General features: G+C 42.2%; 1 protein-coding gene across 1 annotated transcript in view; it reads left to right on the top strand.

The window, feature by feature from the left end:
- Nucleotides 1-21,335, top strand: part of SYNJ2 (synaptojanin 2) — a 59,351-nt gene extending 38,016 nt beyond the window's left edge. Inside the window, exons 14-26 of the mRNA XM_009319118.1 lie at nucleotides 1,659-1,851; nucleotides 3,576-3,734; nucleotides 3,956-4,112; nucleotides 6,124-6,241; nucleotides 8,292-8,510; nucleotides 9,706-9,784; nucleotides 11,047-11,215; nucleotides 11,603-11,755; nucleotides 14,408-14,536; nucleotides 15,756-15,868; nucleotides 16,612-16,720; nucleotides 18,062-18,264; nucleotides 20,168-21,335. Coding sequence (XP_009317393.1) covers nucleotides 1,659-1,851; nucleotides 3,576-3,734; nucleotides 3,956-4,112; nucleotides 6,124-6,241; nucleotides 8,292-8,510; nucleotides 9,706-9,784; nucleotides 11,047-11,215; nucleotides 11,603-11,755; nucleotides 14,408-14,536; nucleotides 15,756-15,868; nucleotides 16,612-16,720; nucleotides 18,062-18,264; nucleotides 20,168-20,971 — 2,605 coding nt within the window. The 3' untranslated portion in view covers nucleotides 20,972-21,335. The remainder of the gene's footprint in view (nucleotides 1-1,658; nucleotides 1,852-3,575; nucleotides 3,735-3,955; nucleotides 4,113-6,123; nucleotides 6,242-8,291; nucleotides 8,511-9,705; nucleotides 9,785-11,046; nucleotides 11,216-11,602; nucleotides 11,756-14,407; nucleotides 14,537-15,755; nucleotides 15,869-16,611; nucleotides 16,721-18,061; nucleotides 18,265-20,167) is intronic.
- Nucleotides 21,336-23,525: the final 2,190 nt, after the last annotated feature.

Genomic DNA, 23,525 nt, shown 5'->3' with positions numbered 1-23,525 from the left:
AGCAGGAAGTGCATGGTTTAAATGGAGATCAGAAGCAGAACAGCACAGTGGCTCTGTTGCAGCTGTCAAACTGCTAGGAATTGAATGTAGCCCTTTGAAACTCAAGAGAAAAAGGGAAGAGTTTGATTTTAGTGACCGAGTTTCATCATTTAATGCTAACGTGCTGCTACATGTTATGTGAGCGTAATCAAACCTAACCTGTATGCATGTGTAGTTTTTCCCATGTCTAGAAAAGGAAAACAAAAACGATCAGAAGCAGAAAAAAAAGGCTTCTGTGCTTACAGAGAGTGAAGAGATTAGGACAGAAGTTAGAGAATAGAGAAATAAAATTAGAGAATAGCTGAAGCTTATACAGCAGTGAAAGGATTGATGAAGTTGAATGTACAGTGGGTTATCTCAACGTAACCTTTGCCATGAATGCAAGTCAGATAAATATCAGTCAGCAGTTGGGTAGGCAGGCAGCAGGAAGGAAGAACTCCTTCAAGTGAAAAGACTGAACACGTGCTTCTTCTGGAGCACTTGAAACCCATCTTTTCATAGAAAACATTGATGGTCCCCTTTTGCCTCCCTTGAGGGTGTCTTTTCTGGAGGTTTTCAGCAGTCAGGAAAAGAGAGGAAAATAAAGAGGGGAAAAGATGGGGGGCAGGGAAGAGAGAGGAAAATGAAGAGGAAGGGAAAAAGAGAGCTGTAACATCTTGCATCATTAGATCATGAATGCTTGACAGTAACTCAGATAAGACTTAGTGGTTTTCCCCCTGCCCCTTGCTTAAAGCCAGTAATGTTCTAGTCCAGATCTGCTTGACTTCTATCTGGAAAGTAAAATTTTCTCACTGGGAAGGACATGCATGGTGCTGGGGTTGGTTACAACAATGATCTCATCATTTACTTATCTGATCAGACAGGCATGCTTTATTCTCAGAGTAGACTGGCTATCTGGGAGAAATTATTCTGCGAGCAGGTGGTCTGCTTTGCCAAGCAAGTCATCTTTCTGTAGTGAAGTATACGCTAATCATGACATTGAAATACTACGTAATTAACAACATGGAGGACCTAAGCAATTTGTCGTCAGTACAGAACTCATTTTAGGAGTTAGGTATAAATAGTTGTATGTAATAATCACTGATTTTATTGCATCTGATTTAACAAATTATGGGTTATGATCTGTTGCTTTTTAATTGTCTGAAAAATCCGGCACCAACTGCGAAGTTGGGTTTCAACATATAGTTGCTAATTAAATTGTTAACTCTGAAAAACGGATTCCCATATGTTCAAAAGTAAAAGGAAACATAATAGTAAATTTAGTTATTGACACTATTTTAAAGATCATGGTAGAGGTAAACTTGAAAAGTATATTCTGTAGAAATTCCCAATATTTCAGAAGAAATGTCTTGCTGGCCTTTTTGGAAGGGGCAAGAAGAGGAGGAAAATACTTTCAAATAGTTTTATTTCTATACTATTGTATTATACTTCATTTGAAACATAAATACATGAACATCATGAAGAAACTAAAAAATGTGCCTAAAGGCAGCAAGCTTTCTGGAGGGGAGAAGACATGGCATTGTAAACTGGCTTTTCCTTTATGTTGCAGTCAAAGTTAATTGAATGTTTGTCCCTGCAGCCCTTTACTCTCTTCTCTTTCTATTTTTTTTTAAATACAGGGATGTAGCAATAGACACTGTGAAGACAGGAATGGGAGGAAAAGCTGGAAATAAAGGGGCAGTGAGCATTCGTTTTCAGTTCTATAGTACCAGTTTCTGCTTTATATGCAGTCACTTAACTGCTGGGCAGACTCAGGTGAAAGAGAGGAATGAAGATTATAAAGAAATCACACAGAAACTCAGCTTCCCAATGGTAAGTGTAGGTGTGTGTATGCTAAAAACATTGGAGATAAAGGTTGTATCTTTACATTATGAAAACTGGTCTCAGGCTGTCTTTGATGACAAGTCATCAAAGAAGTCATCTCAGTGCCATGGAGAATGGGCATAAAAGAAAATGGTAAAGGAAACGTTAAAAAAAAAAAAAAAAGGGAAGCATGTTTCACAGGAGACCAGATAGCACCCAATATAGCACTTGCTTTACAAAAGTTCTACGCCTTTCAAAAAATACAGTTGCTGCAGTACTTGAAAAGTCCTCGCCTTTGAGCAGTTTTCAAGTCAATCTTTCACAACGGTGCAACTTAACTGACAAATCTGAAGGCCTCGTGGATAAGATCTAGGTGACTGGCGTTACAACTGGAAAGCATGATATTGATAGCTCTTGCTGGCACTGGGTAGTAAGGGTTTTAAAAGACCATCCGTGCCACTCAGTACATCATTGCTTTAGCTGCTCCTGCTTGGGTACGATATATCAGTTTTCGGTCACTGATACAGTACGTTCTGTTCCCTTCATTTTGTCCTCATGAATGTGTCACTGTCAAGGAACTGCTGGCTTTTCTCAGAGTGTGGCAAGTAGGCACTACTGGTCTGTATGAATAACTTTTCCCCTAAATAGTGTCAAATCAATCACCCTAGTGTTTTATTTCACACTTGCCTCCTCAGGCCAGTAGATAACCCATGGGATTTGGTAGCAGTGCTTCTTTGCTTCCCTTAATGTTGGTTGCTTTAATTTCCACAATGCTTTCTTTCTCAGACCTCTCTGGAAAGGCCCTAAACCAGGGAGGGAATGGACCAGTTTGTGTATTCTGGTTAGTCAGCAAAAAATAGCATTTAGGTTGCAAAGCATAAAATTTTAACTCCCTGTGGTTTGCAAGGTTTGGAGGCTTGGCACATGCGGCATATCAATCGGTTGTTTTGTGTAAGAACTGACAGTCTGAATGTTCTGCATAGAATATCTGTTCCAAATGGCCAGAAAGTTGTACTTATGGTAGTTTTTCCTTCTAATACCTCATTAACTATGTCCTTTACATTTACAATAGCTAAATGTACCTTGTGTGTATAATGCATTTAAAGAGTGCCCTCTAGTGCTGTGACAGCCATAGCGCTGGAACATTTCCTATACGAATCTCTGGGTTTTAGAGGTTTATAGCTTAACTAAGAAAAGACTGGTTAGAGGGTAGGATGTTAAACTTAGAATTGTAGTGAATTTTCATTGACTTTCATTGTTTTATTTCAATACGTTTACAAAACTATGATGTGCACATAACATCAAATTTGGAGCTTGTTCTTACTCAGGACCTTTGTTGCTGAATGTGCCTTGGTACCAGAAGCACATTTTGTGTTATTTTTAGAATATGTAAACATATGTGTGTGAATTGCGTTAGGGAAACAAACATATATTTTTAATATTCATTATAGCCAAATTGTGAATATAAAGCTGGTGTCCTGGCTTAGACATACGTTCCGGAAACAGGGGTCAGAGTCTGACACTCTTGTTTACAAAATTCAGCTCAGCAGGTTGCAAAAGACAGTGAAAGAACCATTCCATTTTAGCACAAGATGGATTTTAACAAATAGAATGTGGCAAGTAGGTCCAGTATTTAGTAATTCAGAGAGATGGAGCTGTACATTTCAGTGCATTTAAAAGGTGTTTTCATGAATGTGACTTAACGTTAACAGTATTCTGTACCTCTAAACTAGGGGCGGAGTGTGTTCTCACATGACTATGTCTTCTGGTGTGGTGATTTTAACTATCGCATTGATCTAACATATGAGGAAGTCTTTTATTTTCTCAAACGTCAGGATTGGAAGACACTCTTGGAATTTGATCAACTACAACAGCAAAAATCCAGTGGAAAAGTAAGGCAGTGTGTCTCATTTTCTTGAATACCTGCATGTTGACTTGGTCTAATTCCTTGAGAGAGTGAAAAAGTTGCATTTTCAGACCTATGTTTGTAGTACGTGAATGTAGTAATTTGTTTAAAAATTAGAATGTTGTTTGTTTGCAAGGACGTTGATACGTCACAATGGCACCTACCTTGTCTGTAACTTCATCAAAGAGATGGTATTTCTTTTCATAGATTTTTAAAGACTTCCATGAAGGGACTATTAATTTTGGACCAACATATAAATATGACGTTGGCTCAGAGGCTTATGATACAAGTGATAAGTGCAGAACCCCAGCTTGGACTGACAGAGTGCTTTGGTGGAGAAAGAAACTGCCTTTTGAAAAAACAGGTGCGTAGGATCTTTCCTCCTTCTTTATCTGAAAGTTGTTTTAGATTTCTTCCAGAACCCACATAAGGGGATTTAATTTAGTGAATGGTAAAGAAGGGAGTTAGTGAGTTCTGGGCTGAGAGCTGTCTTTAGATGTGCCCTTAGGCTTAGTCAAATTGCAGTAGCTTTACTCAAGCTGATGTTCTTTCGGCTTCACTGGAATAACTTGCAGAGATAGAGCGAGCCCTTTCTTCTTGAGCGTGTGAACAAAGGCTTCACGCTACAGATTGAAAGGGTGCTGGGAGCTCGCTGAGGAACTGAAAACAATCCAGCTGTAGCAACCTAGAAATTACTCTATTGCTTTTTAACAGAATCATTAGTCTGCATAAAGTTCCCGTGTTACAACGGCTAGATTGTTATAACTGTTGTCCTCAGTAGATGTGTAAGCACTTTTCTGTAATTTCTTCTGCCTTGGTAATTCTTAGGAATATTTCTGCTAGTTTCTGGAATTGGGGGAGATTTCATTAATTAGTGCTTATAAAGTACTTTGAGATGGTCAGCACAACAGAAGGGCTGTTTTCACTTGTTAATCAAAAGTTACAATAACAAAATAAAAAGTGTTTCTTTGTGTATCCAGGGACAGTTTTCATAACCGTTCTCTCACTCTGCAGGTACATCTATCTACCAATGTTCATAAAATCTGAACAAATTCATATTAAAAGTGTAATCGCTGGAGAAGTAATTTGGTTTGTGCCTGCGGATGTGATTTTTCACATGCCTGGGAACTACTGCTTGGAATCCAAGTCATACCATGAGTACACTAAGTGTAAAAACTACAAAGCAAAACTAGGGCATCAGAGAGTACGTTTCAATGTGATACAGAGTTATTCACTCTTATTTAAGGAATGAAAAATAAAGTAAAATGGGGAGCTTAAACCATTGACAGAGATGTAGTCTGGGAAAGAAAAACTGTATGAGACATAGTAAGTTAAAACAGCCCTCTTGTGCTGGCTGTTTTCATTTTAGGAGGAAGAAGACCCTTCAGCATTTTCAATGCATATTCCTTATTTTGCATGGCAAGGCTTGCCCCTGGGAGGACTTTAGTTGATGGAGTACACACAGAACGTAGGACCTATCTAGCTGGTCTGCAAGAGCTGAGGCAGGTTGCTTTCTTTAGAGCTTGCAGGCCTCCCACAGCTAGCTCACGTGGGTATATAACTGACCCCTTGTCTGTTCGTCCGCCTTCCCAGCCCTGCAAAGCTTTTCTAATTAGTTCGCTGCCAGAGTTTCTCTCCTTTACTGCGGGTGGCAAGGCTCTTCTGCCTCTTGGCTCTAATTCTTTTGCCTTGCTTCTTTTTGCTGCTTTGGCCAGAGGACTGTTTGCCTTCTGAGAAGAAAGTGTAGCCCCAGTGCGAGTGATTAGGCAAAATGCCATATTCCATATTAACTCATTTGCAACTCCACAGAAAAGAGAGAAAGTTATCCCTTAGCCCAAACAGTGACCTAAAAACTTTCCTGTTATTGACAGCAATATAATACCTCACTCTAGCGTAATGTCTGGAGCACTTTCTGTCACCTTAATGCATTGCAAACAAAGTGTTTGGAGGTTGGATTTGCATGGCTTTGCTTTCTCCCATCTTTTGTGTATTATTTCTCCAACCCCTGCGCATTACTCAGATTTGCAGTGTAATTTGCAAGTACAGTGTCTGTTTCTATGCTCAATAACGGGTCAGGAGTTAAGATACTAATACGACTCTGTCGACCCAGATTGTACAGGTAATTGATTGGGTGACATTCAGGTGTCTTATTCTAGTGATCAGCTGTCTCTGTTGCACTCCCTGTCCTTTCTGTATTTTTTCTAGTCCCTAACTTGTAAATCTTTTAGGATACAAGCTTTGAATGGTATATACAAGAACAAAAACCCACCACCTCCCACTACTAGGGTCTGTGAAGTGCACCCTAATAAAATAGCTTTTAACTGTTAGTAAAACTAGCTTTGAGTGAGTTTTAAATCATGTTTTGTGCTTTATAGCTGGAGAGATCAATCTTCTAGACAGTGATCTGAATGCTGAAACTAAAGTCAGGCACACCTGGACCCCTGGTGCCTTGATGTACTATGGGAGAGCAGAGCTGCAGGCATCTGACCACAGGTAAAGTCCTAAGCAAATAATCAGAGAAAGGGCTGCTAGGTTAGAATGTGTCATACTGAATTACACCTTCAGAGTGAGGGACCGAGTCTGATTTTAACAGGAATTACACCCTTATTCTGTGTTCAGTATCCGTTTGGTGTTTTTTTTCCCCTCATGGTGGGTTTTATACCAGGGTGGCAAGTATCTAATGGTCCTGTATTGATTTCTGCTGCACTGTGATCTCAGCAAGGGTTGGATAAGTTGCAGCAACAGGCATAGAAAACTGAGGGCTTTCTGTTGCTTGGAAAGCTCCGATACCAAAACAAGCCGCTCTGGTGGACTCCCACTCGGCTTGCTGTGGGAGAGGAGGAGGTTGGGACTGCGTGGCCTGAAGAGGTGTAAGCCATGTACATAGGGCCAGGTGTGACCTCTTCAGAGTAGTGAAGCGTTGGGCTTCTGGGCTTCCCTTAGAAATGGAGATGGGAGAAGGAGGAGAAAACAGACCACTGTCTCTGGTTGGTCCATATCACTGACTTCTCTTTAGGGATATGAATGACCTTTCTTTGTTAAACTTGTCACCGCTTCACTTCTCTGAAACAAATTCTGTAATAAATACACCTTGAAAGCTCCCTTGCATTCAGAATAATCTTTGTCTCACCCCTTCTATGCCCTATGGAAATGCTACAAAATTGTTCCTCATAGCAGCGCTCAGTGAGCCACAGTAGCCGGCCCTGTGCTTCTCATGGTGCTTTTGCATGCAAGGACTGTTCTGTATTCCTCCAGCAATGGAAGAACATGCCTCCTGCAATCAATTTCTCTGTGTCAAGGCTTTGACATTGCTGTGTTCCACAAAGAACGGTGGAACTGCTGCACTCATTATATAGGACCCTGAGGATGCAATCTGTGAAACACGGCTGTCGTACATTGGTTTTCTATTTCAGCAAACATGACTGCAGAAACTGCTTTTTAATTATAGTCAGCAGGTTTGCTTTCCCAAGGTTTGTGCTGGAAAAAGGGCTTAGCTATATCTTTGAGACATATGGAAACGCATTATGATTCACTGTGCTTATAGAAATAGTTAACACTTCCTATATGTTTTTTTTCCCTTTGCTATTCCTTTCTAGCTCTGCTGTTGTTGCTTTCATATGTTCCAGTAATGCGTATTCCAGAGCCTGCTCTATTGCAAGTAGGAGGCAGCAATTTTGACATAGTTAGAAGAGCAGCCATCCCAGTTACTGCTTTGTGTGTGAAATCTAAGAATGTGGATTGCATCCACTGAGATGAGACAAGCTTTACCCTTTCAGACAGCTTTCTCAATTTTATTTAGATCTAACACACAGAGAGGTCATTTGTAAGAAATGGCTGAAGAAGCAAGTTTGCAGTGTAGGCTGCTTATAATGTGATGGATTGACATATGTTTGCTACATAACCACATTATACACTTAGAGTACCTTGTCCTTAGTTTTTGGAAGAAGACATCTTTATATGGCCTTGTCTAACAGAAAATAATATATTGCCTTCCCAATCTATAGATGTTTTGGGAGACAGCTGTTCAATAATGAGTGAAGCATCCTGGTATTTTTAGACTGCAGGTTTGCCAGAAGTGCTACGCACAATTGTCATTTGAATTCCTTTATGGTGTGTCCTCGCTGTTACATTCAGCTAATGCAGGGCTGGTAAATGTAATTAACAGTGCTCCAGGCATGATCTTCCACTGCAGCAAAAATGAAACAATCCACCAGACTCTGAACTTCTGGGTTGTATTACCAGCCACAGTGCTTTTTTGCAGTAAGACCTTAAGTAATTTGTTCCGCTTCTCTTTCTGTGTAGAACATACATAATAATCACTTCCTTCTATGGCTTAATTAAATATTTGCAATGAGATTTGACATCGTGGAGTTAAAAATTATCATAGATGTATAGAGTTTAAACAAGACACTGTTTGTCCTTCACACAACTAAGTTCTTACCTGTCCTACTGCTTGATATTGATTTTAATTTTATATAAGCATTTCCTATTGGGTAATGTTGATCTTAATTTTAAAGAAGCATTTCTCCTTTCTTTCATGTAGGCCAGTGTTAGCTATTGTAGAAGTGGAAATTCAGGAAGTTAATCAAGCTGCCCGTGAGAGTGTTTTCCAGGAAGTGTCATCTTTCCAGGGACCGCTGGATGCCACAGTAGTGGTAAATCTGCTATCACCAACGCCTGAAGAGAAAAATGAATTTCCTGAGGACTTGCGTACAGAGCTTATGCAAATGTTTGAGGATTATGGCACTATTGTTCTGATCAGGTAAGTTTGGGATCTGAAATGGCATGTCATCTATTCAAAAACACAGACTAGAAATTCCCTTTTTGTCCTGACAGAATTAACTTTGTATTAGAAAGTAGTATGCTGAATTCCTTTACTGCATGTTGAATTCTTCATTAGAAATTGAATACAAGTATTTTGAATACCTTTTACCTCTCGTCAGCCTGTTAAAGAAATAGTCTAACAGCTCTCTTGGCTGAGTGGAGGAGAATTTTATTCGGTACAGCACCATAAAGCAGAGGCTTTGATGTGAATCATCACCTTTAGATTCAGGCCTCGTTCCCATGCATTGCTTCTGCTGGCGGGTCCTTGGGACCCTGCTTCACTTCCTCTGAGCAGGTCTGCTCTCTTCCAGCACTCTTTCGCACTTACTAGGATTTCTTCCTGGCTGGCTCTCCTTTCTTTTGGGGGTCATTTTGCTTATTTTTTAATAGTATGGTTTCTTGCAGTTTGAGAGGGAGAGTGTGATACCTTCTGGCAGAGCAGTTTAATTTCATTCTGGTTGATTCTGTACAGGGCTCCAGCATAGTTATGAGACTTCCGTTTTGAGAAGTACAGGCAAAAGACCTGACAGTTGACCTGGGAAACAAGACCAGAAACTTGTTTATGTTTTATTTGACCCATTTCTTAATGGAGAAAACTGATGACCTGTTGTTGTATGGTTTTATGAAGTACCAAATATAAGTTGAGGGTTCAAAAGCAGACCTGCAGGAACAGCAGCACCACTTTGCTTGTGAAGAAAAGGAGCAAGAAAAGAACATGCTTTGGTGTTTTTGTTTTGTTTTGCATGGCTTTAGAGCTTGATGGTATACTAGTCTTTGGGAATATCACGTCCTCTGAGGTGAGGGATGTGCAGAGCCATGGAAGTTAGTACAGAGGGAGTGTGGATATCAGACAAGGTATCCTGTCAACAGCTGCTGAGATGTTTGTACTGCTGCTTCAGGAGCGACCCAGTAAAGGGCAGGGTGCTGGGGTCACACAAAGGAGGATGGGGGAGAGGAAGAGTCCAACTGGGATTTGTAGATCACTTGCTTCTCCCCAGAAAATAGTGTTGTGAGGAAAACACAACTAAAACCAAATACATAGCTGTACAAAACTATCATGCTTGCCTTTAAGGCTTTTCATTCAATGGTGAAGTAAAATGTACTGTTTTCTCTCCTCTGTCTTTTTTTACTAGGATCAGCGGAGGTCAAATGCTGGTGACATTTGCAGACAGCAGGTCAGCTCTTCGTGTTATGGATATAGATGGTGTCAAAGTAAGACTCTCTCAAACCTATAATAATATTTTCATAACAGATTTCTCAAAAATGGTTGCTTAGAATGAGATAGTATTGTTTCTAGCTAAATCAAGTAGCATTATTTTAGAGACTTAGTGCTCACAAAGTCCTTAGCTTTCACAGCTGCTGAGGCTTTTAATGCAGTATTTCAGTTTCAGGAGGGAAGAGGTGACTTTTCTTGGAGCTCCTGAGCAGTGCTTAGTATCTGGCCTCTGATACCACTGCAGAATAAATGGACTCAGTCATTGTTATGGCACTTGAAGCAGTTCTCCTGAGATTATGTGTGACTTTATACTGTTGCCAAAGCATCCTCACGATTGTGGTTTGGAGACTTTTTGTTTCTCTGAAGTGTATCAAATAAACTCCTTCTACCGAGCTAGAACAACATGATTCATTGGCCTCCATGGCAAACTCGGCACTAGCAGTAGGCGTTTACCTTCCCATCCCCTGCTCTTCCTTCCCACGCACATACTCTACAATTCATCAACCCCCTCACTTACGCTGACAAAACTGTTTGTGGGGCTGCACTATAAACTTAAAATTGAAGTAATGGATTTAACCCTCATTCTTCTTTCATTTTTGGAGTTTTATCTATTAATTTGGCTCATTTCATTGATGTAATTTATAGCACAGACCCAAACACAATTGTATGTGCACAATGTGTGAAGGTGCTGGGAACCTGACTCAGGAACTTTCCAAAGTAATTTTGCTGCTGAAGCTGCTGCCTTGGATACATCTCACCCCAAATGTCATGGAGCAACACATATAAGTAGCTGTGGTCTTAATCTGTTTAATAATGTACTTTCTATACACATCAACCATCATATTTGGGATTTTCTGAGCAGACAGTCTCCTTACAGATGGCATCAGGTAGCAAATTCTTGTGTGTTTGAAAGCTACTGATTCAAAAATGGAACCCTCCCACACCATTATTACTATCACAGTATCGTTTTGACGATATTTGATGTTTCACCTATTTCTCAAGTATTTCCCAAATGCAGCAGCAGTGCTTTTGAGCTCTGAAACTAATTTTCTTTCAAGAACATTGTTACAGTCTGAAAAGTTGGTTATGGGGATAGGAAGAGCGCTTCCTTTTCATTTAGCTTCTAAAATGAAGCTTTAGTTATATCAGTTCCTGAAGCAGTTACACAACAGACTGGCAGTACTTGCTTATTCTGTTCAGGTGTTCTCTTTTGGTGAAGTTGCTTGGCAAAGGGGAAACAATTCTGTCTTTGCGTTAGGTCAGAGGCAGAACAGTGAAGATCCGGCCCAAGACCAAGGACTGGCTAAAGGGCCTTCAGGAGGAAATTGCTCGAAAACGGGACAGCATTGCCCCCATGTCCCCCACGGCAAACTCCTATCTTCTGGAAGAAAATTTTGACTTCTCAAGTTTGGACTATGACTCAGAAGGTGAGCAGCAGGTTTCTAAGCTAAGTTGTGAGAAATTGCTTCACTGACTTTGGTTGCACAGAGAAGGTACAGTATGAGTGTTAGTGGTATCTTAATTTGTAATGAAGCCACACTTCTTAAAAAGAGTATTGTAACTACAGCCATGACCCAGCACTGTGCCTGGGCAGAGAACTGTTGCTTAGATGATCCTATCAATTTAGTGTTACAACATATGTTAGCAAATCCAATGTACGGTACAGTTGTCTGTAGAGAAAAAAACTGTAATGAAGCACACGGGTTACACAAGAAGCTTGCCCAACACTTATATTAAGTTCATTGATTGGTAGTAGAGAGAGACAGAGAATGCATTTGCTCACTAAGTCTTTGTTACCTAATATTTTAATTCAGGTGATATAGTGGAGGATGAAGATGATTATTTGGATGATGCTTTGTGTCAAGACCTAGTAGCAGACACAGCGGAAGATACGCCTGAGGGCTGTGGACACTTCGCATCCATGGGTCATTCAAACAAATCTGGACAAAACCCACGGCTGTATAAAGGTAAATTACCTACATTCCTTAAAGTAAGACATGAAGGTTTGTTGTTTGTTCTCCTTTTGTCTCTATTTCCCTGTTCATTTATATTTTCATTGTAGGTCCTCTAAAGATAAGGATCATCTTTTTGGTACATGTTCATACAGTGCTCAACCCCCCCTTGAGTTAGTGACTGTAACTGAGGCCCTCAGGCATAACAGCAATACAAATAATAAAGCTTAGATCCTCCTTCTCTTTAGCCCAGGGCAAGGCAGGAGTGCTGAAAAATGCTGGTTTCCTTTTATAGAAATTAGAGAAATTAAGTCTTTTTATCCATTTGATGTTGTTTGGCGCCAGAGCATACAACAAGAAATTGTCTGTTATTTTATTGGTGAGGGCCAGAGCAAAATCAAACCAAAGGAATCCTGTTGATTCAGTGATGGGCTTGGCCCTGTCCTTTGAGCAATAGCTGTGGCAGTGCAGTCAGGTGTAAGCTGGACAGTCCAGGAGGTTGTTGTGTTCAAATGACTTACTTGAAAGAAACCTAAAGTTGCTCCTTTGTTCCTGTTTTATTTATTACTGAAGAAGTCAAGGTTCACGCAACAGGTATATTAATTATTTTAGTGCTTCATAAATGTGTTACCTTTTTTCCTGGTCACCTGGCTTGTTTGCATATTATTGTGAAATGACTTGGTAAAGAGAAGATAAAGCTGTGAAGAGAATACAGATAAAAACTGCAGCAAGAACTAGCCAAGCCAGAGGTGGTCTTATATTGGGATGTGATCAGGACATGCCTTGGTGACCAAGCATTGACAGGCTGGGTCATATTAAACACTTCAGCATGACAGCAAGTGATTCAGTAGCCGTCTTTCTGCAGTCTCTCAGAAGTGCTTTGTCTTCTGACATAAAAGTGGAAACTTTAATACCTTCAAAGGTTGAATCAGAAGTAGAGTTCAAAAAGATTAAATGAAATTCGTAAGTTTACACAGACAGATTTTCCAAACAATCAGAGTGATATACAGCTTTCTTGCCCACCTGAGTCATAGGCTGGCTGCAGCGCGGCCAGACCCAGAAACCTAGCCCTGAGCCAAGGAGTAATCTGTCATTATTAAATACTGTGAAGCCAATCACTTTGTATTATAGGATGCCTTGCCCTCCAAACACCTCTGGCCTACTGTGTGATGATTCATTAAGCTACAGAGAATTGCAGTGATTCTTTTCACCCACACTAACTCTTCTCCACAAAAAAATATCACAAAGTAAATGGAGATTATAAAGTATCGTTTGAAGGAGGTCAAGGTGGGGTCGTGATCTCACACAACTCAGAATATGATATATTCAATCCATCTTGAAAGTCTCTGCAATTTCAGATGCCTCCATAAGCTTCCACTTCTGCCTGAGTAACTCCTAATCGAAGGTATGATGATTGTACAGCTGGTGTTAGACAGATGGAAACCAGAGATGGGCAGAACACTGTGTATGTGTGTTTCTGAGGTCAGAGAAGGGCATAGCCTCACAAAACTGATGTCCCTGGGAGCCGTTGCCTAAAACCAGCAGTCTTTTAGGGGAAGGGATAGAGTGGCGGGGGCTGGTTTTTGTCTTGTGTTCAGTGTTACGGCCAGAATTGCAAGCCCTGCATTTAGGCACCTGCATGATTCCTTGGCTCCTACCGATGCACCCATATCTGCAGCTTAGAAGTATTGAAAATGCAGAAAGAAGGGGGAGGGCAGGTTGGGTAGATCACAGGCTGTGTCTCTGTGGCCACCATCCACTGCTGAGTGGGAATAGGAAACTGTGAGGCAGCTCAGTACTCCCTGCAGAGCACAGCTTTCTGAAAAACAGGAACTTGTGTAAAAATGCCTGAAGTATGAGAGACTGCTGCTACCACAATTCCTTCCCCATCCTCTCCAAACCACAGGGACAAAACTAAACCCAGTGGATTTTGGAGCCCACAGCTGCATGGCTGGGCAGGGAAGGGAGGTGAGAGATCTGAAGCGAAAGCCCTCACTTCAGCAGACAGGGAGACTAAAGCAATCCCTACTCCTCACCTCTCCAGCTGTCAGAGAGCCTTAGACAGGATGAAAGACTGTGTAATAGCCTAGAGGTGTAAGGTGCAGCCAAGCACGATCAGCTTGAGGCAGGTGTACCTGTTAGGAGACGTTGCTGGAAAGCAGAGGTGTGATGAACGAGCCATTCAGGCAGATTTTTCTCTGGCATAAAAAACAGTTCTTAGCAAGGAAAGTTGTCTAATCCTCAGAGGGAATTCCTGCGTTCAGGAAGGAAGAGCAAGGGACTGACTGTGACTAGCCTCCTTGTGGCTGCCATGACATGGTTTGAATGAGAGCAGGTTGCCGCCAAGTCTGGCTGTGAAAAGGTCAGAATCTAACAAGGTGACTAGTAACCGTGAAATCGGATGCAGGCAGTCTTTCTGTCGGCACAAACAATTAATAAATGCTAGAAAAGGAGAGAGAGAAGTGTTTGACAAAAGGGTAGATGTTTCCGGGAGTGGTAGCAGGGCGACGTTCAGGGAGAGCAAAACAGTATGAAAGGAGCCATATCGTGTTGCTGAGATATCTGGTTGAGGCCTGCCTTTTGCAATCGCCTCTCTCCTGACCACCCAGATTTGGTGCATCTCACCCAGCGGATACCTAATACAGATCCTTTCTAAATTTTCCCTAGATGATACAGACCTGGCCGATTTGAAGCAAGAGGCAAGTGGGGAATGCCACCGCCAGACTCCAAGCAGGTCTCTGTCCATTCCTACCAGGCCTCGGCCACTTCAGCCGCCGCAGAGGCCTCCCCCTCCTGGTGAGTTTGACTGTCTTTAATGTTGTGTTGGCCCCGGCTGAACAGTTCTGCCTGCCATTTCTGGGTGACAAAGTAATGCCTTGTTCTGAAATGTCAGGCTGTTGAGGTACTTGTACTTGCTTCCCTGTCTGTTTCAGCCTGCTATGGCTGCAGTTAGCACCAGAAGTTTGTCTTTAGGATGACAGATACTCCACAAAAAATGCCTCTAGTGAGGATGGAATGGCCCATATGTTTCATACTGACTCATCACTCAGGTTAGCGTGGAGTGGACCAGCCACTTTGTGGCAGCAAAAATAACTACCAGTATTTATGCCTGCTGACTTCCAAAGCCACTGAGTGTTTTCTTACTGTTCGTTTTTTTCTGACTTAATTTTAATCTTTCTTTTAGAAAGCTTTGACAGAATACTTGTTCTGGACAGTTTTTGTCCTTTCCCGCTTTGCAAGCAATGCGCTTTGCTTGCTTTTGTGTTTGTGAAAGAAATGCAAAATAACTTATGATTTTCAGTGAGGCACAAAGGGGAAGCGACACTCTTTAAGCTCTACCCACCTGAAATGCCATCAGTGCTATGCTGCTCCTGTTTTTATGGCTACTTCTGGATGAATGCTGATTGCTAGATCAGCATAATCACCTTTGCCTTCTGTATGACACAAGCTATACATCACATTTTTCTTGCAGTCCAAAAGTCTCTCTTCTGTATATATTTTCCAGCCTTAAATTAAGCATTCTGTCAGACTCACTGCTGGAAGATGAGTTCTTCAGGGTTATTCCCATTCATTTCCGAGTCTGTTGCACGGAAGTGACAACGCTGGTATCTCTATTTCTGTGCCTGGAATGCAATGTTAATGCTCAGCTGAGGTTATTGAATTGATTAAATGAAAGCAAGACTAACAGGAAACTACTTCCTGAAACAGTTCAAGTTTGCAGCATTTTATTCTGCGTTGAGATTTTTTCACCTTAGATTAGACCAGTAACAGTTCAGCCCATCACTCCTCCTAGATCAAAGCGTCTTGCTCTTGGCACTCAGGCAGAGGGACTCAAGGTCCCTGGTGTCCTACAGGAAGGTCTTGCCTAATATCTCTGTCCCTGGAGGAGCAGGGAGGGTGACAGCATCTCTTTTATTTATCACAAACAATTTCAAGCACGTTGGGTTTGCTCCATTGCAGATAAAGTGTTGTACCATCTCTTGAATGTAAAAAGCCATTTTTATTCCTCTTTCAGCCGGAACATCAGGCAAAAAGCCCCCCTCAGATGGTTCGCTCTCTCCAGGAAGCCACTCCAGCTGCTCCATCCTGGCAACGGCAAAGCTGCTACCCGGAGCCCCTCAGCAGCCAGTGAGTCCTGCCGCTCGGCATGGCCACTTAGCATTGTCCTGATCTCCCCCCTCTAGATAGACACTGTAGACACTGAGCATCGCATACATGACCAACCTGTCATACAAGGAAGGAAGTCCATCACGTGCCTGAGCTGGAAATGCTAAGATGAACCTGTTGTAATGTAATACTAGACTGCAGGACCTGCTAGACACCAGAAAAATGTTATTAAATTGCCAGGAATTAGAAAGGCCAAAGAGGGAGAGAGAGAATGGCGCAAGACCAAGGCACTGTTGGTTTATTCCACGTGCTGCTTTCTGACAGATGGGAACTTGAATTTTCAACACTGTGATCGTGTGCTTTAATTCTTTTCTCACCTCTTTTTTGATGGGCCATGCTAGTGCCCAGCATACAGGAAAAGTCTTGACCGTTGCCAGCAAGGCTGCTAGCCCTCTGAGGAGACCAAGACCGGAATGAGGGAACACCTCCCCACTCCTGTCCTGTTGGATGAGAACCCTAATGTATTGAACAAGGGATGGCTAAGGGACTAGCTGTGGCAGTAAGCCGTGGGCCTGTCTGTCAGCTGGTAACAAAGATGTAGTGTCTGCCAGAAGACTCCCCACCATTTCTGTAGTATTTATAGATAGCTGAATAGCCACTGGCAAAACCAGAACTTTACAGGTGTGTGAGCTTAGCTGTAAGATTACAGGTGTGCAAGAAAAAAGTTCTCTCAAGATTACTTATTCTCTCTTTTTTTTTTAAAGCCTAAAGTCCGGACCGGAATAAGTAAACCTTACAACGTCAAGCAGATCAAAACCACCACAGCTGAGGAAGCAGAAGAAGCTATTAGATGTCTTATGGAAGCTAAAGGAGGTGAGCACAGCTTTCTAACTGACTTCTAAAAATCTTTAAAGAAAGAAAACCGTAGGTGTATTCATCCTTCCCGTCATAGCCCAGATGCACATACTTCTATTCAGAAGCTCACCTGAACACTGACATACACATTCTTGCAAGATGGTACTTGGTGTTCTCTGTCAGTTTTGAAAACATTAACCTTTTTTTTCCAGATGACTCAAGTTGTATATTTTGTTGTAGAACCTGTTACTAGGAGTACCTTGGGTTATTTATGTCCAGATTTAGTCTGAAAAATTAAAAGTTAAAGATGGGATCTTACTAAACTGATGGTGCCTGTGTTAGCTCAGAGTTGCACAAAGGATATTTGCTGCTCTGTTATTTAGTGAATGCTCACTATTCCAAGCAGAACTAGAGAGCGAATACAGCTGTGGGAGAGAGAACCTGGATTCTTTTCACATTTGGACAGCAAGTATAGTTGTAACCTAGATAGAAGCTTGCACCACTTCAGGTTGAATAGCTAAGCTAAAAGGCTACTCTCTGTTTAGGCTCTCTATCTAATCCCTGGAGAAGAAAACTTCTTGCAAGGGCGAGTTAGAGCAGGAAACTAGCTTAGGTATTGAAACTTAGGCGGTGTGACTATACCCTCCGTGGCTGCAAGTAGTCTTTTTATGAGAAGAATGCAGTATGACTCTGAGATCGCTACCTGAGTTTGCAAGGCTCTCAGTTTAGAAGAAGAACATCCCTTTTCATTTGTAAATAGAGCAAATGCAGTCTGGAATATTCCAATTTAATTAGAAATCTCATAAAGGCATCTTGATGTTTGTTCCTCAGAGTGCGCTGTACATTTATTTTTGAAATCAGATTTACTCCCCATTAATTTTGAAATTCACATTAAGCATTTCACTCAGTGTGGGTAAGAAAACTAGTCCGGTCAGCATCACCTTCAGTCCCTTGTGCTGTACCACCAGCTGGCATTTACAGTTCTTCCCAAAGTACTCTACAAGGTGCACTCGGTATCGTTATCTTGATTATCCACATAAGGAAACGAGGGCAAAAGGAGACTCAGGACTTGAGTCCAATACTCCTGAACCCCCAGCCAGTGTTTTATCCACTTGGCCAAATGGTGGCACAGCACTGCTGTTTTGGCATGCAATTATTTCAGACGGGGGAGTTTTTCCCTAACTGCCTCTTACAAAAGTGACAGGATTGCAAAGGTCTGTGTTTATTTTTAAAACCTACCTTCCCAGCCTATGCACGTTCTCTTTAGGCATGCACATTTTGGGAAACACGGTTGTGAAAGAAATTATCTTCAAGCTACATACTGATCAAGCCAAGGCGCTAATTGTTTTTGCTTCTCAGGACTACAGGAAGATGCACCAAAGCCTGCTCCAACTAGAAACCAAACGTTCACCAAACCCGAGCCTCTTCCCAGCATCACAAAGTCGGCATCATTTCAAGGGTCGCAGGTAGAACCAGTGCTTGTGCCCCATCGTCCACCACCCAAAGTTCCAACTACGAAGAAGCCAGTACCTCTGCAAAGGACCGGAGTCAAGGCGGAAAATGTAAGATAGTTGCAGCAAAATGCATCCAGCCTCCATTGCACAGTGTGCACGATAGAAAGAGGGGTGGGCTGTTAAACAGTTCGTGTGAAGTCCTGCCATTTGAAGTTCTTAGCCAGCAGGCACTGAAATGATTTTGTGTATTGTACCCATCGAGGCATAAAAATGTACTAGGCAATCGGAAAGGAAGAAGAGCTTTGACTTCCTTACTCAGCTGTATTCAGCTTTGCTATTCGTCAGTCCATTCTCTTAGATTTTGTTACTTTTCTTCTGGTTTGTCTGAACCCTTGTCAGGATTTAAGACTCATCCCTTCTTTATCACGGTGTTTACTTCTGACCACATCACGAGTGGTCTGCTCTGCACTGATTTGAGGCAGCTTCTTGATCGGTATGCTGTTCTGCGTCCTGTTCAGAAACACTGAACTTTTCTCACGCACCTTATAACGGGATTCAGCCTTTACACTTTGGATTCTGGATTCTGCTCAAGAGTTCAGGTTCTTAAAAATACAAACCTGTAGGTGTCAGGGTTTTAATCTGTCTCTCTGTCAGGTCTCTAAAATGGAGGTAAGCGTTCTTCACTTCTGGAGCTGCTAAAACGAGTATTTAATGGTGAAAGCAATTTAAGTACAAGAGAAAAAGACAAATATAATCTTTCATATTCTCCCTTTGACAGAACCTCTGCTAGGAAGCTCTGTTCTAAGTTGTTAGGACTCCTGCCGTACCTTCCTTTGTAAAGGCATTCACCCCTTCGCTATCAGGGACTTTGTGCCATCTCTGCTTAGCAGATTCACAAAAGAAAAAAACCCAGACAACACAGCATGTGCCCTTTCCTTAAACATTCAATAACAAGGAATGGTCTGTTTATTTTGTTTATGTTGTCACCATTCCCAGGGCACTCCTGAAAGGTGCCGAGAGGGATTGCTATTTTGGTGTCAGTTATATGAAGTCTCCTGCAGGAATATATCTATTTCAGTTTGACTCTGCTTCAGACTTCCACTGCTTCCTCCATCTGCGTGAGCTCAGATGGGAGTTGTGTACTTGAAAACCTCTACCCGATCCACCTCGATCGTTTAAAAAAGCATGCAATCAAACCTAGGCAACTTAACAGCAGCATACAGGCAGAAGTGGTGGGGGATATGTCCATCATGAAATACTGACTAAATATTTTGACTGCGTTAAAAAGCCTGTATATTATCTTTTAATACTATGGGAGAGTAATAAAGAATTAAAATGCTTTCATTCAGTCACACTGAGCGTGAGAAATCTGAAGCAGCCCTTGCCTTCTTGGACTGAGCTGGGTTCCAGTTATTTATGTATTTTTAAATGTTGAATATATGCTAGACTGTACTTTGAGAGCTTACTCTTAGCTTCAGTTCCTAGCATCAGTGAGACATGACAGAGCCATTAATGCATTTCTTGGGTAACGCTTAAGCTATTTGTCCTTCAACCTTATGTATCAGAACATAGCCAAAGGCATGTGCTAACGGCCCCATTAATTTAGCCCCTCCCTGTGCATTCTTGCTTAAATAGTATTAGTCAGCAGAGAGATGTAACAAATAACACTTCAGAACTGTGTTAAATTGGCCTGGAGCAAAATCATAACATGAGCGGGAGATGGTCAGAAAGAGATGTATTTCTCGTACAGGGGGCGAACAGGCTGTAGGATCCTTGTCCTCAAATAGCACTCTGTAAGTGAGCACTGGTCCGAGGCACGATGCATGAGAACAGAACCCCGCAGGTACAGTGCAAACCTGTGCTGTCCAGCCTCCTCTTTGTACTGCCTTTTTTTCTTCCAGTACTGTCAGCTTTTCTCAGTAACGCCATCAATAAGACGACTTGCACTATTAGTGACTCAGTTTAAGGTACCGTTTTTGTTCTCAAATTTCTTGTTCTTTTCCCCCCTCAGGCTATGTCTACGGAAGAGCAATTTGACCAATTGGAGACAGTACCGTCTCCTTTTGGCTTGCCAGAGCCCTGCCTAGAGGCCAGACCTATTCTTAGTCCGACCAGGATTACTCCAGTCCCTAAACCCAGAACACCACAACCTGGGAAGCCTCAGGAGAGCAGGGGGAGCAGTGAACGGCAGCCCCCCTCAGGAAGCATGGCTGAGGCCATCACGCTGCCTCCCCAGAATGCTTCCTTTGCCCCAAAGGTGCCGCCGCGAAGAAAGAAGTCAGCTCCTGCAGCTCTTCATCTGCAAGTTCTCCAGAGCAGCGACAACCCGCTTTTTAGTGAGTTAATGTTCAACTCCAACAACAACAATCCTGGGTTCCTCCCCCAGACTCAGGACTCTCGTGTCCCTGCGCAGTCTGCTCTCTCAGCTCCTACATCCTCTGCCAGCCCGGGAAACACCACAGCTAAGCAGCTGGCATCAAATGCTGCAGAATTGACAGCTGACCTTCGGGGCCCTCCTGTACCAGAAGGCCAGCATCCACAGCTCTCAGATACCAGCTCCCTTCCAGAGAACACCAATCTTTTGGACATGGACACAGATTCTTCCTGCCCTCTTTCCATACAGGCGGCATTGGCTACTTCTCTGGCACACGCTCCAGAAAATTTAAAACTCCCCAGCTTGAAAGATTTCAGTCACTGGGTTACATTCAGTGATGACGAAGACAGTAGTGCGCTGTCAGAAGGGTTCAACAAACTGCTTGTCTTCGAACAAAACAAAAATACCTTGAAGACAACAAATACTGATTTAGAGTTGTAAAGTTTTGTCCCCTTAATGTTCCTATAGAAATCAGAATTATGATGCAAAATAAGAATAGATCTTTTGCACAAAGATTTTTATTTAAGGAAATAGATCATCTGTCCACGCTACGTTTCATTTTCATGTTTAGAGATAAAGATACTGCCCCTGGAGGGAAGTGTATAGAATATATACAACCTAACATCATCTACAGCTTGTTTGAAAAGTTCTTTATTCTAAGTTATTTCTTTTTATTAATCCATCTTAAGATGTTTTATTTCATTTCAGGTACAAATCATATGTAAGAACATGTAACGATGTATGGAAAAAAATGTTAAGAAAAACATTTTCCTGTGAAATTTATATATTAATCAATTTCTGACACTTGAAATAAAGAACCCTTGAATAGTTAGACTGCTACAGTTATTCTGGAACAAACATCCAAAAGGGGAATATATACCAGTGTAACTAACGACAGCAGTAACACCGGTATTGTTCCGCTACTAAGTTTCTGCTCTGGAAACAAGGCTTAGACAGTATCTTCTCGTAGATCTTCACAGCTGCGGTGTTGGTACTTACCTTGTTAAACTCATTCCTGTGTTAACACAAAAGGTGTGTACTATGAGGCTGTAAAGCAGAACCATGAGAGGTGGTGCCCCCACATCAGCCAGAAATGCCTGTTCTTACTCCAGACCAGGCAAGCGAACCCCGAATTACAACAGACCTCTTCGCAGTGCTGTGCTCTTAATGGCACTGTAATAACACGCCTCGGTTATTCTAAAAGGACTGGGTCTCCTCAAAATACTGCTCTGACCTACCATCCTAGTTGGTTTTCTACAGCAGTTCCAAAGCTCACCCTGGTTTTTGTTCACAGCTAGCCAATGCCAAACAACATACTTTACAGTACGGAAATAGCATGTGGACAATGACAGTCCCTTCTCTTCTCAAAGAAACGCTGTAGTTTCTGTGCAAATAGAACCGCTATTATCTATGCAAATACTGTGGAAATATGGTGAAAGTTGAGAGCAGCTGGTGACATAGATCATTAGCATATTACTGTCTTATGCTAAAGGCGGTTTAGTAATTCAGTAGTTGTGTCCCTGTTCCCATTCTGCTGCTTTGTAAGAAAATGCCACGTCAGTCTTTTATTATCACAGTGCAGATGAGGAAAGAGCTGGTCTCGGAACCTAACTTTATGCACGTGCAACACAGGCTGTTAGGCCACAAGCACACGACCGGGGATGGCAGAACCCTCCCGCAGAGAGGAACAGTCGCTTACGGCCTAATAATGAGCTTTACTGTGAGCGGGCAAACTCAACTTGGACACCAAACTGGTAGGCTGGTAGGGGGCAGAAGCGTGTAGAGCTACTGCTCTCGCTGTGCATTTCTGCCGATCGTCAGCTGCGCGGTCTGTTTTCTTCCAGGGAAGGAGCTGCCGTGTGCTTCCCATTCACCTCAGCAGCTGTGGTAAAGCTGCGCTGCAGCAGAGGGCATCTAAGACTGAGGACAAATTCAGGAAGCATGTGCACTGCTGTGAATAAAGCTGTTGCTCAGGTGCACTGTGCATCCATACAGGGAGTGTACCTAGGAGGCAGCTGCAACGCACAGAGTAAGACTAACAGACAAGCAACTACTATAATCTGCTCTATGCAGGTTCTTGCAAACGAAAGGTTTGAACGATGATCATGTTCAATGGTTCAGACTATGACAGCCTACCTAGGGGAAGCACCCCGTTAACCACCGTAGAAACTCCAGGCAAGTACTCCTGCGTGCTGCTTTGCTTCTCCCTTACGCTTACCCAGCATTCCACCAGAGCCTATAGGACAAGTGTTTCAGGTGCGTCTATAGGTCACTTACCATGGTGGGCTGACTCATGAAGTATTGCTGCTCAGCTCGGCGCAGACTTGACCTTCATAATGAAGTCATCTCTCATTTATTACCGAGCCAGCAGTCTCGCTTCTCAGAAGCCCAAGATTTTGGCGAGGATAATCCGTGGTGCTAAATGTGTCTCTGATCTGCTCTAGCTGCACAGGCTTTGCCTTGCCTGTGCAGTAAAACCGTACACTATAGATGCCATTTGTTCAAAGCAGGCAGTTAAAAATGATAAACAGGTTGCAACTTGTCACGGTAACTTGTTACCGGAAGCATCAAGACCTTTTATTATTAAAGGAAGGAGAGCAGTTTTAAGCAGTTGGTGAAGCTGAAAAAACCCTTGTCTTCTGATTTTTTTTTTTTTTGCAGAAAAGATGTATTAAAAAAGTTCAGAGGTTTTTTTCCCATAGGAAAATCAATTGGCTTGTTCTCAGCTCCTTGGAAACTGGGAATTCAGCCATTTTCTTACTTGCAATGCCTACCTGTTTCAATGCCGCTGCCGAATTTTGAACACAAGACATCCTGTAAGAGAGGATGCTGCCCTTGAGCACCTGCCATCCTCCTCTGCTCCCTCGTTTGCCAGACACTCTAAAAAAAATCCCCAAAACCTGCAAAGGCCAAACCAATAAAACCCAGTGCTAAGCTTCTTACGTAAGGGAAGCTTACTTTAACGTGGTAGCAGGCTGGTGAATAATGCTGAAGC

This window comes from Pygoscelis adeliae, unplaced genomic scaffold, assembly GCF_000699105.1.
Source record: "Pygoscelis adeliae isolate BGI_AS28 unplaced genomic scaffold, ASM69910v1 Scaffold172, whole genome shotgun sequence".
NCBI classification, from domain to species: Eukaryota; Metazoa; Chordata; class Aves; order Sphenisciformes; family Spheniscidae; genus Pygoscelis; species Pygoscelis adeliae.
Note: the sequence above shows the minus strand (reverse complement) of the source record. Positions and strands in the feature narration are given on the sequence as shown.